The following is a 14030-nucleotide window of genomic DNA, read 5'->3' on the forward strand; positions in this document are numbered from 1 at the left end:
ATCCTATTGAGATTGATTTGACCTAACCTTAGATGCCAAAGATGGACATTTTGTTTAGGAGAAAATATGGGTCTTTTTACAGTTGTTGTTTTGAACATTTCAGTATTGAGCACGACTTTTATGACTAACGACCTTAGTACATACAAGTTATTTTCTATTGAACCAAAACCTAACTCCATTCCATTCTTAAAAATAAACATTTTATTCTTAGAGAATAATATGGAATAATTTTGTTCAATCAGACATGAAACACGTGAAACAAAAATTAGGTTCCTCTTGATATGAAGAACTACATATACGTTATCTAATAACATATGTCGTTCCTTGTCCAAAAATAACTTAAGCCTACCTACAACAACAGCTAAAATGATCTCACCAGTACTGACTCTAAGAGTCATCTCTCCAGCTTCCAACTATTTATAGGAAATAAATCCTTAATGGGAAGAACACAAGTAGCCTGTGAATCAATTATTCAGGCAGAATCATCATTCTTTACTAAGCACGTCTCCTAGAAAAATAAATCATATTTTTTGTCTTTGGTCCTTTTCTGGAGATTAGTAAGATCAGTACGAGAACCCATATCATAAACTACAAGTTTCATCTCAGAGGATAATCCTCGTCGATGAACTTCATTAGAGTTCGAAACAATGCTTTCTATGTTAGTCCCTTGACATTCAATAGGACTGGAGATTATCCTGGGAACTAACACTATTGGTTTCATAGTCATCAATCCCATTTTGCTTGAATAGTAATAATTTTCGTTCAAACAATTCGCGCATTGATTCCATGAACACATGTACAATGACTAGGTTCTCAAACCTTTTGACCAACACATCAGGTATGCTTGTCAAAATGTGAACCCGGGCCCTCGAATTAGCCTTCATCCACACCTCATATGCATTACGATCATTTCGTTGTGTATCAGGGGTTGGGACTTGAGGACAATCCTCATTCATGACAACTTCGAGGTTGTTTACCACGAAAGGTGTTTTAATGGATTCTTTCTATGTCATGTAATTAAAACCGGTCAAACGTGCAAATGCAACTAATGGAAAATCACTATTTGATATTTTGTGAAAAAACAAACATATTGATCTACATTAGATTTTAGCATAACTCTTTTTAAAAAAATCCAATCAATTTTAGCAAAATCTAAATGAACCTCATTTAACATCTAATTTTGCAATGATGCTTCAATAATTTAGGACAAAAGCCACCGAAAGGTAGTCAATTTCTCTCTTCACTGAATTTAGACACTCAACTAATCATTACACCGGAATAACTTTTATTCCTGTAATGATAAGTCATCATTGATTTGGTCAAGAAATCATTAACTTTCTTAATAATTTTTCGTAAGTGTGACCCTTCATTTTAGATCCTAGAGTTCTGCCCCAATGAGCCAACCGAAAAGAAAAACTGATTGGGACAAACATTAAAGCAACCCTATCCATTTTTGGAGTTCACCTTGATATTGACCAACTGCACAAACCATCCAAACGAAGATGCTCTCGGGGCGCTTTGAGGCCATGCAAGAAGGTCTCACGATGCAAACAAATGAAAGAAACTATAGGACATGTTGACACACATCCCTCTCCCACTTACTATAAATACTCTCTCCATTTACCTTGATATTGACCTATGCAAACACCATCTGAAGGGGAACATTCCCAGGGTGCCTCGCAACATGAGTCTCATGGTGTGAATATTAAGTGAGAAACGTGAGTGAAAAATTACATATCACATACATCTTTTCCTCCCACTAAGTATTTTAACAACCTAGGGTAAATTTTCTTAGGAAGAATACGACTAATTATTTTTACTAAGTGATTGTTTAAGTTTTCCCAAAAGTAACACTTACTTTAGAAAGTAAAACAATTTTGATTAACATTCATTAAACACTTTAACAAATATTAATCAACAATTGCATGCTTGTAGCAAATCTATCTAATTCACCTTTCCAGGTAGGTTCCCAGGTAGGGGTGTTCCGTTTCCGTTAGCTTAAAATACCCTAGCCTAGCCAGAATCCATCTTAGACAACCGATCACTTATAGATATATTTGCTACAAGTTTAATCTTTTATTGAAATCAATTTAATCCTATTAAACCGATTTAAAAGATTTAATCTAATTTTTAATCTCATTAGAAATTTGTGAACTTAGGTCTATCTCAATCATATTTTAAAATACTTTAAAAAAATGATTTTACATAAGTTTGCATGCAACTCTTGGTTATTGATTTTAATTTCTAATTTCATTTATTTATAACTCTTATAAAGTAAATGAAACAAATTAAATCCGACATTGCAAGCATTGACATACTTTATAAAATTACCAATCGCCTCAAACTTCTAGTAGGGGCCTTAATCGTCAAGCAGCAAGGCATCGAGTATAGAAAACCGTTTATATGTGATCATATAGCTTATACGATGAGCATGAAATTCTACGCCATCGTGTAATAAACATCAATATGTCGAGTATCACATACTATGTAATCATGCAACTAATGACTATGTGATGAGCATGATAGTCTACACGATCGTATAACACGTAAGGATGCATCGAGTATCCAATACAGCACAATCGTCCACCAAATGAGTGCCTATGTGATCATGCAGCCAATGCAACATGATCATAGAGCAAACTCTACACGATCGCGTACCATTAGCTATGCAATCGTTTAGCAAATGCTACATGATCATGTAGCAAACTCTACATGATTGCATAACAAAAGATATCTGAACGTTTAGCTCTAGTTACACGATGCGGTAACTTCTGTTTCATCTTTTGAATTGAAACCCCGATCTGCAACTCTTCTTTGAAGCTTCACGAGCGACTCAAAACTAACAAATTTACAGACTCGATTGCAATATTTAATGCCCAAAAACGTAGGGGTCTTTTATAAACAACCTTTGTAAAATTTAAAGAAATCCTTAAAACGAGAATTCTATCCCAAAACATCCATTAACACTACATCCACAAATATTTATCAAAAAAACAAACTGCATATTATAAAACCCACCAGTAGTATAAACGAATTCAATACAAGAATGAAATTTCGAATCAGAAACCTACAAACCTAGCTCTGATACCAATTGAAGGAATCGAGACATGAGAAGATTTTTGAGTGGAAGCAGATCATCCAAATTTCATTAATTATTGAATACAAAATTTATAGTAAACATACAAATGGATATGCATTCAAGGTTAAATTAAAGCATATGATTAGATGGAAAATAGGTTTCAAGAAACATCACTTTTGAAGAACCTTTCTTCAAGTAATCCCTCGTACGAACCACGAATAGAACTCCTTCCTCACGGATCTCCTTCTTCACCCACTGATACTACCAGTCGAAAACCCTCTGTATTCTCTTTTGGGATTAAAGGATTCAAGCAGGAGTTGTGAGATTTGCTTAAATCCATGGAAGAGGGAAGGAGAAGAAGACGATAAGAAGGAAGTTTTTTTCCAGAGAACCTTTCTCTTAGATGGTGAATTCTTGAAAAAGATGATTCTCTCAACTTCTTTTAAGACACGTTAGTTATTGAGATTATAAGGGGAGGGAGTTATAGCTCATTCCCTTTTATTAATTTCAAATAAATTAATAAAATAGAGTATATAATAACTACTTTATTATATATACACTATATGTTATATCAAATATAACATATAGCCTATAATTTTATATTGTATCAAATACAACATAAACTATAGTTTTTATTCTCTCTCAATTATACATGGAATTTAATATAAATCACATTTATATTAAGTCCACTTTCATGAATCTCATATAAATGATATTTAGATCATATCCAAATATTTTATTCCTCTCAATATAAATCATATTTATATTTAATTACATGAATCTCATTCATATAATTAGTATTTGAATCATATTCAAATTCATCTCATATTGTATCAAATACATTATAATTAATTATATCATATATAGTTAACTCTCTCAACTAATTTGAACACTTCAAATTAATCCAAAGATTAAATCCTTGTTGAGCTACAAAGCGGATCTTATGGACCTATAGATTGAAGCTTCAACGATACTCGAATAATTAGTTAAACTCTTTAATTAAATTATCCAACATATGTTAATTGTCGGTCACTCCACTAAAGACCAACAACTACACTCTTCGCACTACAGATATATTTTTGTGTCCATTGGATAGAATCAATCAACAGTGCGATGACCCTTCACAAATTGCTCGTAAGTATGGTTTGGCCAAAATACCGTTTTGCCCCTATAGTTACATTTAACTCCTTAAGTAGCATTGATTCCTCTAATAAACAATAAGTCATAGTCCCACTATGACCAAGTCCTCTCAAGTCAGGAAACGGTGTGACCACTATGTTCAAGACCCGCAATTAGCCCTTAAAGGAGCAATTTATCTACTTGCCCCTGCATTGGGGAAGGAGTGAATTCCGTCTTGTGCAGCTGAGTTTCTAGCTCCCTAGTTAGACAAATCCTTGAAATGGTAGGCTTGTTGAGTTGGAAATCTAGCCACTTTAACCGTACAAATCAAAGGACCATCTTCATGAGCAGGAGTTCACAACTCATTGAGGATTCAGGTCATGTCATCTATTGTCATCCAAGTGAAATGTAAGTCTCTATTATTAACGACGTGCGCGACCTGAGGATTACGTCAGATTTAGCCTTAGTTTTTAACCTTAGCATTCCGTCAGTTTCAAACTTAATGCTCTATCAGATTTGATTTTTGCATTCTATTAGTTTCGAACTTAGTGTGCGACCCGAGGATTCCGTCAGTTTTGGCCTCAGTGACTCGAACATTCTATTGGTTTCAAACTCAATGCTCTACCGGCTTTGATCTCTGCATTTTATTAGCTTCAATCTTAGTGTGCGAGCTAAGAATTTCGTGGATTTTGGCTTCAGTCTTTGACTCGAGCATTCCGTCAGTTTAAACTCAGTACTCTATCGGCTTCGATTTTCGCATTTTATTAGCTTTGATCTTAGTGTTCGACTTGGGGATTCCGTCAGATTTGGCTTGAGCCGTTGACTTGAGCATTCCGTCAGCTTCAAACTCAGTGCTCTACCGGCTATGATCTCAGCCTTCCTGTTGGCTTCGACCTTGTAAATGTAATGAAGCAAAGGAAACTGAACCTGATCTTGCATATAAAGCAAGGCTTGGCAAACTGGACGTGAAGTCATAACGTAGTTCAATTTTTTTTTTTATGACTGGACTTAAAGTTTCCTTCAAGCTGCCTACTTATCCTTTATCATGAATAGAGTTCAGATCATAACGTAGTTCACAATTTTGGGGTCATTCACCTTTTATGCTCATGCGGGCGATGAGTACATGTAGTTCAAGCTTTTACGATAAGGAGCTTCTATATTTAAACTTTAGAAACTCTTATTTCATCATGGCTTTGATCGTTCTCTTCATTTGTAGGATTCGTTAGTATAATGAGTTTTGGTTTCACCACCAAGGAATCTTCTATATTTATATCAACAAACAACTTCTTCTTCATGCGTGAAGGGTGTGAACCTTCTTGTCATTGTTTTCTTCATGAAATGATTTTACTTTCAAGATTTTCATCCTCCATTTATCTTGGGCTTATTGATCTTCTTGGATGATCGACCTTTGGGCTTAATGATCTTCTTAGATGATTGACTTTTAAGCTTGATGATCTTCTTGGAGGATCGACCTTTGGGCTTGTTGATTTTCTTGGATGATCGACATTTGGGCTTGATGATCTTCTTGGTTGATCGACCTTTGGGCTTGTTAATCTTCTTGGATGATCAACTTTTGGGCTTGATGATCTTCTTGGATGATCAACCTTTGCGCTTGATGATCTTCTTGGAGAATCGGTGTTCGCACGAGGAATATGATGAAACATATTTCGTGGAGTTAAACTTGTGTTGTAGATTTGATGAGATGTGGTTCAATCTCTAGTACTTGCTCCGTTGGTTCTCTCTCACTCGAATGCATATGCTTGATGTATGGAAACGAAACGTGTGGTTGTTCGTGAAGTTGGAGTCTTAGAAGAATGTTTGTATCTCCAAAGGACTTCTTCAAGTGTGGTCGGTTTCAGGAGTCAAGGAGTCTTCTAGTTGTAAAAAATTCCCTATAGATTCTTTAGAGTGTAGAATTACTAAACCCCACAAATGATGAGAACTCCTATCTTTATAGAGTTCTCAGGTAGGCTTTGTGTGTTTGGGATTTGTTGGTCCATGAACCTGGCCCTTGAGCCTAACTAATTGGTTTTGGGTCTTGCCACACCCTCTCTCGAGCTCACCTCTGAAGCCCGAAAGGAGGCATGAGGATGGTAGATACCTCTCTTTTGTGATACCTACTGCCCATCTCACCTCAACACTTTTTCACCGTTAAGCCAAGTAAATATAACAAAAGATTTTGGATAAACTTATTTTATTACAACAATACAAAGTTTATACAATCCATAACTTAACCAAGTAAATATAGACAGTTAACTACAATAGCTTAAGCTCAAAAGTACGGCTGTAGTGTGGCATTTCTTGACTTTAGCAGCACCCTAGATCTCATTTCTTTCGCTACCTGGGGGGAGGGGGGGGGGGGGAACATTCTAGAAAACATGAGTTAGGAAGTCCAGAGAGTGACATTTTATAAACAAACTTTTAAAGAAAACTACACAAAACTAAATAGAAAAGCTTTTCAATTAACTAATTGAGTGCATAATAAATCATACATCAAACTTGTACCCAAGCTTCCCTGGGGTAGACCAACTCCATACTCCAAGGTAATGAGGTGGAACCATACTCACACCTCCATTTACTGAGGTGGAACCAACTCAACACACTCAGTTTTAGTGCTAATGCGGAACCAACTCAACGCATAGCACTTGTCCTACGTGCACACAGAGCTCTCAACTTGGTACTAGATCTAGTGGTTTTGAAACTTACTTTCAAATACCATAACTTAAACATTCAAACAAGAGTTTCAAATAACTCAAAGCATAAAAATATAATTACTAATGCTTTGGTAAAACAGTCACTCACAGTTTGCCAGCAGTTTTCTTCCCCTTTTTCCAAGCCTTCTTGCTTCGTGTCTCCTTTTAAAATCTTGGGCCTGCACTAGTCCAATTTTAACATAGAATCTCATGTTTAGGATTAGAGCAATCTTAGATTACCTTCTTGGCCCTAAACATAGCTTACCAACTCCAATAAACATGAAAACAGGCTTCAGATCAACTCAGGATCATTATGAGCGCATGATAGCCTTCCCCAGCACAAGTTGGACGCATGACTTACCCCCTAGGCCAGTTGAACGCATAATACACCATCTTGGACGCATGGGCTACCTTATAACTCATCACAAACTCAGATGGACGCATGGACTACTTCATGGACGCATGGTTGGTCCATTCAAATACATGTCGTATCCTCGAAACCCTAATTCTCTCCAACACTCCCTCTTGGGGTATTTATAGGCCTTAGAAAACCATCCTCATCATCCCCTCAAGCTCCAAATGCATCACACCTCCTACTTCATGGAAATTCTAAGTGTCAGCACCATGCAAAGTCTAGCACCAAGATACTTACACCATCTACTTGCATGCTACTTGATGTGTCCTTCTCCAACCATGTCCAATGCTTGGTGCTTGCTTGAAGTTTCTTCCTCACATTTTGTATGNCCATCTACTTGCATGCTACTTGATGTGTCCTTCTCCAACCATGTCCAATGCTTGGTGCTTGCTTGAAGTTTCTTCCTCACATTTTGTATGCTTCAAGCTTGATTCTAAGTCATCCACCTCTTGCTGAGACTCCCAAATTTGCACTTGGTGAAGACACATCAACCCCACTTAGCCCTACATTAATGCATGGCTCATTAAATGTGTCCCAAAACTTCCAACTTTTATTTCATGCGTCCAAGGTGAAGTCCAATGCCTACCTACTTGGTGTTTGTGTGTCCAATACCAATCCTTTATGACTTAGACTTCCCTCAGTGCTCCTAAAAACACTCAAATTTTTCACCTAGGCATCCAAATATGTCCTCAAGGCATGCGTTTTCCTTGTTTCTCTTAAGGTTCTTGTTTTAGCTTCCCTTCGATGGTTACCTCAAGCTCTAGCCTTTCCTTCCTTAGGTTTATATTGGCTTTTATCCTCCCATGCACCAACATACTTCCTGGGCGTCCAACTTTAAAACTCTAAGGTTCTACCTCCTGATTAGGTCATATGCTTTCCAACACTTAGCAAAATTTCCAACTTTGATCTTTATGCGTTCTCTATTTCATTACCATGCATCCAACCCTTATCTTTCACTTGGTTATGCGTAGATTAAAGTATGGTTGTCCAACACTTAACCATATCTTTCCCGTAGGCGTTTGACCTATCTAGTGTTGCTAGAGTTGTCCTAACATGCATCCAAATGAGCATTTCTATCTTAGGGTTGCGTCCAAGGTTCGTACATTTTCCAGATATATTTCTAACTCGGAGATGACTCATTTCATACTTAATACTTAGTCTAGTTTCCTCCTTCTTCCTTGGCTAAAGTGTTTACCTTGTTCCCAAACATTTAGCCAATTCATTTTCTTCCATTTCCAATTATAGGTTCATAGTCTTGACACTTAGCCAAAATTTTGCCCTCCAACATACTATGCTTCCAACTCTTGAATTCTTTAACACTTAGCTAAACATTCCTTCTCCAACTCCTCCTTTATTCTTATTTCAACCTCATGGTCTCCATACTTAGCCATTTTCTTAATTACTAATGGTGACTACATGATGTCACCTCCAAAACATGGTTCTAATACTTTGACAAATTTTATGCTTTCAAATTTTCTATCTCGGGTTCCCATCAAATATTCTTAACTCCAATGCATAGTTTAGGTACTTAGCCAAACTTTTTCGTTCTAAGGCTTTAATTATGAGTTCTTATCTCAACCTAAGGAATACTGCAATGGTTCGGGTGTTACATATCTTATTTGACATTTGGGTAAAATTAAAGCTATATTTGGGCTCAATTGGACTTTTAGCCTAAATATCAAATTGGGCCGAATTAATTTTATTCAATCAAACGGTCATGATAGAAACATGTGGCATCGTCGTAGTTCACCAATTTTTATGTCTTCAACTTCAATTTGGGACACGCCTACTTCTAATTAGTTTCAAATTTAATTATTTAGAATTTTGTTATTAATTTAGTAAATGACGTGACAACTTACAATTGGTCTAAAATTTCTCATTCAACAAAATCTTTTATGATTTTTAAATAAGTTAATATGTCAGTTATTTATATAATATTTATAGTGGTCACACGTTTTATTGCTTATTTCTCATGTTTTGTGGTTTTTTCTACGATATGATATAAATATCAATTCATCCTTCATATTGATGTTTAATTCGTGAGAACATAGAAATATCGATCAAAATGTTGATGTCAATGAAAATATAGTATTAGAAATTCAATATTTTAATTTAACGTGACAAGATGTGATGTGACATACGTCACCCATGAGGTTTCAACATAAAACAAAAGAAGTCAGAAGTATTAAACATAAATGATGTGATCTACATTGCACATAAATTATTGTTTTAGATTGCTTGACGATCCATATATAAATCATTCTCTCTGTTTATTCAATATTAATATTGTACTATAATAATTTTCTTTTTTTTTTTAAATGAATTGTGTATCAGACCATTAATATTTAATTGATTATTAATTTATATTAAACAATTAATTTATAAAGTAAGTGATTTTCGATATCTACCCATACGTAAATTTGATTAAAATATATCTCATTAATCGTAATATAAGTTTTATTCTCTCAACTCTATAAGTTATTGAACGAGCTTTATTTTCCATTAAACTTGACAATTATTATGATCGTTTATAGATCAATAATATTGTTAAATTATCAAAATAATCCTATTTCAATTAATATACGAATGTCTAGCAATCATAATGTCTGTTAGAATTTCCATTTTATTGTATCAAAAAACAATATTTATTACTTTAGTTGAATTAAAATTTTATATTGACACAATTAGTTTAATATTAACTACAAATAGTTATAGATGACATAAGAATCTGAGATTTGAATGTAGAACAAATCAATATTAACACAAAAACTGTTAGTCCAATAATTATTCATTTTATTGCAACTTGCAAGGTGTTGAATCAGTGTGTGAAATTACACTTTTGCCCTTACTTAAAGTTTGATTAATTTTTTTTTTTTTTTTTTTTTGTGGGTGGATTTCAAATGGAAATTAATATTAAAGTAGAAATATTGATATAATTGCTTAAACTTTTGGATTAGTTAGAATTTCATCTCTATTTTTGGGTGTTATATTTTCTTTAAGTCGAATCCTCCATCATTTATAACAATTAAAATTCTCTAGATTTGTCTAAAATTTCTAAAATAAATGAGAATAATTCTCATTTTATTCACCGTAAATTCGTCAATTTAAATGCAAAATGAGTATTTTCAAGAGCAAGTTTGTTTGACACTATTTATCGGATTAGAACGAAGGCAAAACTCATATATTTTTTCTTGAGCAAATTGCAAAACCCATTTCTGAATTATAGTGGTTGTAACAAATGCACCCATAAATTTTTCACTATAAAAATTAAACAATCGATTTATGATAAATTTAAAAATCAAACCATCAAAGTTTCACGAAGGGAAATTATTTCGAATGGTAAAACTGTTGAAACTATTTACAAGATCAAACAAAATTTTAGAACTATAATGATAGATGCTAATAGACATGATAGACTTTTATCAGTATCTATTAATGTCACTAATAAAAGTAGATAAAAGTCTATTAGTGTCTATCAACGTTTATCATTGATGGTTCTAAAATTTTGCTATATTTTATAAATATTTTGGTTCATTTTTTTTGAAAACAATCTTTTCATAAATGTGAAAATTAAATTCATCTATTCACATTTCTTGTCTCCTCTCCATTCTTCTCTCTCTAATAACCCATTTTCTCTCCCCTTTCTCTGTCTCCTCATTCCTTTCAATTATCCTCCAAAGTCAATATGGCACATGAATTGATGTAGACACAAGAACATTATTCAAATACTTATTTCAAATTTTCTCATGATCCTTTACATATTTGGAAGGTTAAATCCTCCACATACAATACACAACTCCAAATATGGGCATGAAGATCTCCAAAACAAAACAGTGCTTCCAAAAATATCTCAACCACACAAAAAAAATTAGGTCAAATATTAAAAGATAAACAAATAAATAAGTCGCAGAGAGCACGGGGTAAGAGAGACAAATAAGAGACGATTGAATGCGAAATTAGTGAAAAGTAGATTCAGTATATGTTTTACAGTGATTTTAGAAAATGATATTTAGGTACAATTTATTTTGTAAATTTGATTTTTAAATCAATAATATAAAAGTTTTGATTATCGTATATTTTAAAAGTGAATTTACATTAATGTTAACATGTATTGTATCAAAGGTCATTTTAGAATCATTAAACCTCGTTTGATGATCATTTTGTTTTTGTTTTTGTTTTTTAAAATTAAGTCTATGGATATTATTTCTACCTTTGTTATCTACTTTTTACCAATAGTTTAAAAAACTAAGCTAAATTTTGATAACTAAAAAAGTAGCTTTCAAAAGGTTATATTTGGAATATAGAATTTGGCTAAGAATTCAATCAAACTTAAGTAAGATGCAAATCATTCATTATAAAAAAAATGTGATGAAATGGGTTTAATATTCAAATTAAATAAAAAACGAAATCATTATCAAACATACCTAAATTATTGAAAAATATATTTATAATTTGAGAAATTATTTAGTTAAAAGGGAAACAAATATTATTCTTAAATATAAAGATAAATTATTTCATTCAACAAATGAATGGAATAAGGACAAATTATTGGGATGATTCTGATTAACCACCCCACCTATAATCACCTCGATTTTAAAAAATTAATTAAAAAAAATCAATTAAGAAAATCTTAAATCAATTTTACCACTTGCCAAACATTAAGGGTCGATACATTGACATAAGAAAAAAATAGTTTTTAAAAATTTTAAAAATTCATTTTTATTTAAACATTTTTTATCAAAACTTTTTGAAATATATTTCAAAAGTTATTTTGAGTGGTTACCAAACATTTTAATTTTTTTCTAAAATATCTTATTTTTTAAATTAAACATTTAAAAATGTATTTTGAATACACCTTAGTATTTAAAACGAAAGTGATTTTGATAACGGTAAAAATGATTTTATTCCTCCCAAAATTACTTTAAAAAAAGGGGCTAGAGTTTTGTGGATTATTAAAGACTTGCCTCTAAGCAAGAAGCCCTAGATTTAGGGATCCATTGGTGTGACAGAGGAAAGAAAGAAAAAGTAAAGAGAAACTTGGGAGATCAAGATAGATGGGAAGGGCATGGAGAAGAGGAGAGAGAGAAATTGTTAGAAAATAGATTCAATTTTCACATCTGGTAAAGTAGCACATAATCAGGAATTAAAGATCAATGATGTAAAACTTTGTAGAACAACATAAATGGAGGAAGAGAGCAAAATTACATATGTAACATAGAAATCCATAACCCAGATCGATGAATTACCATCTACAATTGAGTGGCAGTGTACCCAAAAAAGATAAATCTACTAATGTAAAATAAAGCAATACAACGTTGTACTTATATGTAAAAACAAGGCTATAACAGTGACACACGAAAAGCTAACCTTCTTGAAACGACACTTAGGTTCTACCTAAATGTGAGACACCCTCTTAAGACATATTAATCCTGATCCCTAAAGGTGTAGATACATTGGTAGATAAACATGAGATTAATTCTGGGATTTGAGATAAATCAAGACACCTTAATTTCATGAGATTAATGAAATCACACTTAGGTTCCACCTAAATGGAGCTACAAAGGTGGTAACTCAAACCTAATTTCAAAGTTATTTACATGCATATTTTATCTTTAAAATTAATGAAATTTAGAGTGCTTAAGATCCAAATTGTTTCCACATGCACGTTGTTTTTTCTTATGGAGAAAGTATTCAAAGACTATGAAAGAAATCACTATCATTATATATTATTTAAATAAAACCTTTTATATTCGAGCTTCATCAATTTTATATAAAATAACCATGATTTGCTTTATAAGCAATAGAAGAACAATTATTAATAAGTGATAAAAGATACACAAATCAAGCTTAAACAGAAGTACAAATTCCAAACACAAAATAGAGAGATGAAAGCTCGAATCACAACATAAAAGGCATTTATTTAAGGTGAGTTTCGATGTCTTTGGTGATGGTATTCATCAGATCGAGATACTTGTACGGATAAGGAGAACCATCGTTAAGTTTCTCAAATTGCAAGGTTAAAATTGCCAAACTATGCTCAGGACCTTTTGGCACAACTTTATAGGTTCCTTGGAAAGTTTTGTAATGCTCGAACACATCTCCTTCTAATCCAATCAACGTTACTGCATAATTTTCATCATCGAATTCCACCCGTTCTTTGAATACCTCAGCTTTTCCATCTTAACAAATTAGATACAACATCAAATAGATCAATATCTTATATAAGAGAAATGAATTATGCATTAAATGACACGACCATCGACATGGTCGTGGTCGTGATCATAGTCGAGATGGTCGTTTATACGTACCGAGGGTGTAATTCCAAACTTTGATGGAGCCATGGCCATGGCTGTCCCAATCACCTTCATGAACTTCAACATTTTGGAAGATGGTTGGGGAAATATTGGGAATGTGAGAAACTTTGTCTTTGAAGACTTCATAATATTTGTGAGCAGGTGCATTTATTTCTAATTCACTCACAAACTTCCCAACAAGAGACATGGTTTCAAATAAAACTTTATTAGAGATTGCTTTACTGGAAACACTCACACACAACTATCCCCAATGCCTTATCCTTTTTATACACCTTAGTGATGAATTATTTTATTATTATATAAATATATATGTTTCTTATTTTTAAAATGATTATAAACTTTGCATTTAGTCATTCTTCAAAATTATTTTCGAGTAATTAAAAATGTGTTTTGAAATAATTTTAAATATA

General features: G+C 33.1%; 1 protein-coding gene across 1 annotated transcript; it reads right to left on the reverse strand.

The window, feature by feature from the left end:
- Positions 1-13222: 13222 nt before the first annotated feature.
- On the reverse strand, positions 13223-13822 carry LOC120082091 (MLP-like protein 328). The gene is made up of 2 exons (XM_039037313.1): positions 13615-13822; positions 13223-13485 (listed from the first exon to the last, which is right to left on the reverse strand). Exons 1-2 carry the CDS (start codon positions 13805-13807, stop codon positions 13223-13225), a joined length of 456 nt encoding a protein of 151 aa, XP_038893241.1. The 5' UTR covers positions 13808-13822.
- Positions 13823-14030: the final 208 nt, after the last annotated feature.

The sequence above is a fragment of the Benincasa hispida genome, chromosome 7 (assembly GCF_009727055.1).
Source record: "Benincasa hispida cultivar B227 chromosome 7, ASM972705v1, whole genome shotgun sequence".
NCBI classification, from domain to species: Eukaryota; Viridiplantae; Streptophyta; class Magnoliopsida; order Cucurbitales; family Cucurbitaceae; genus Benincasa; species Benincasa hispida.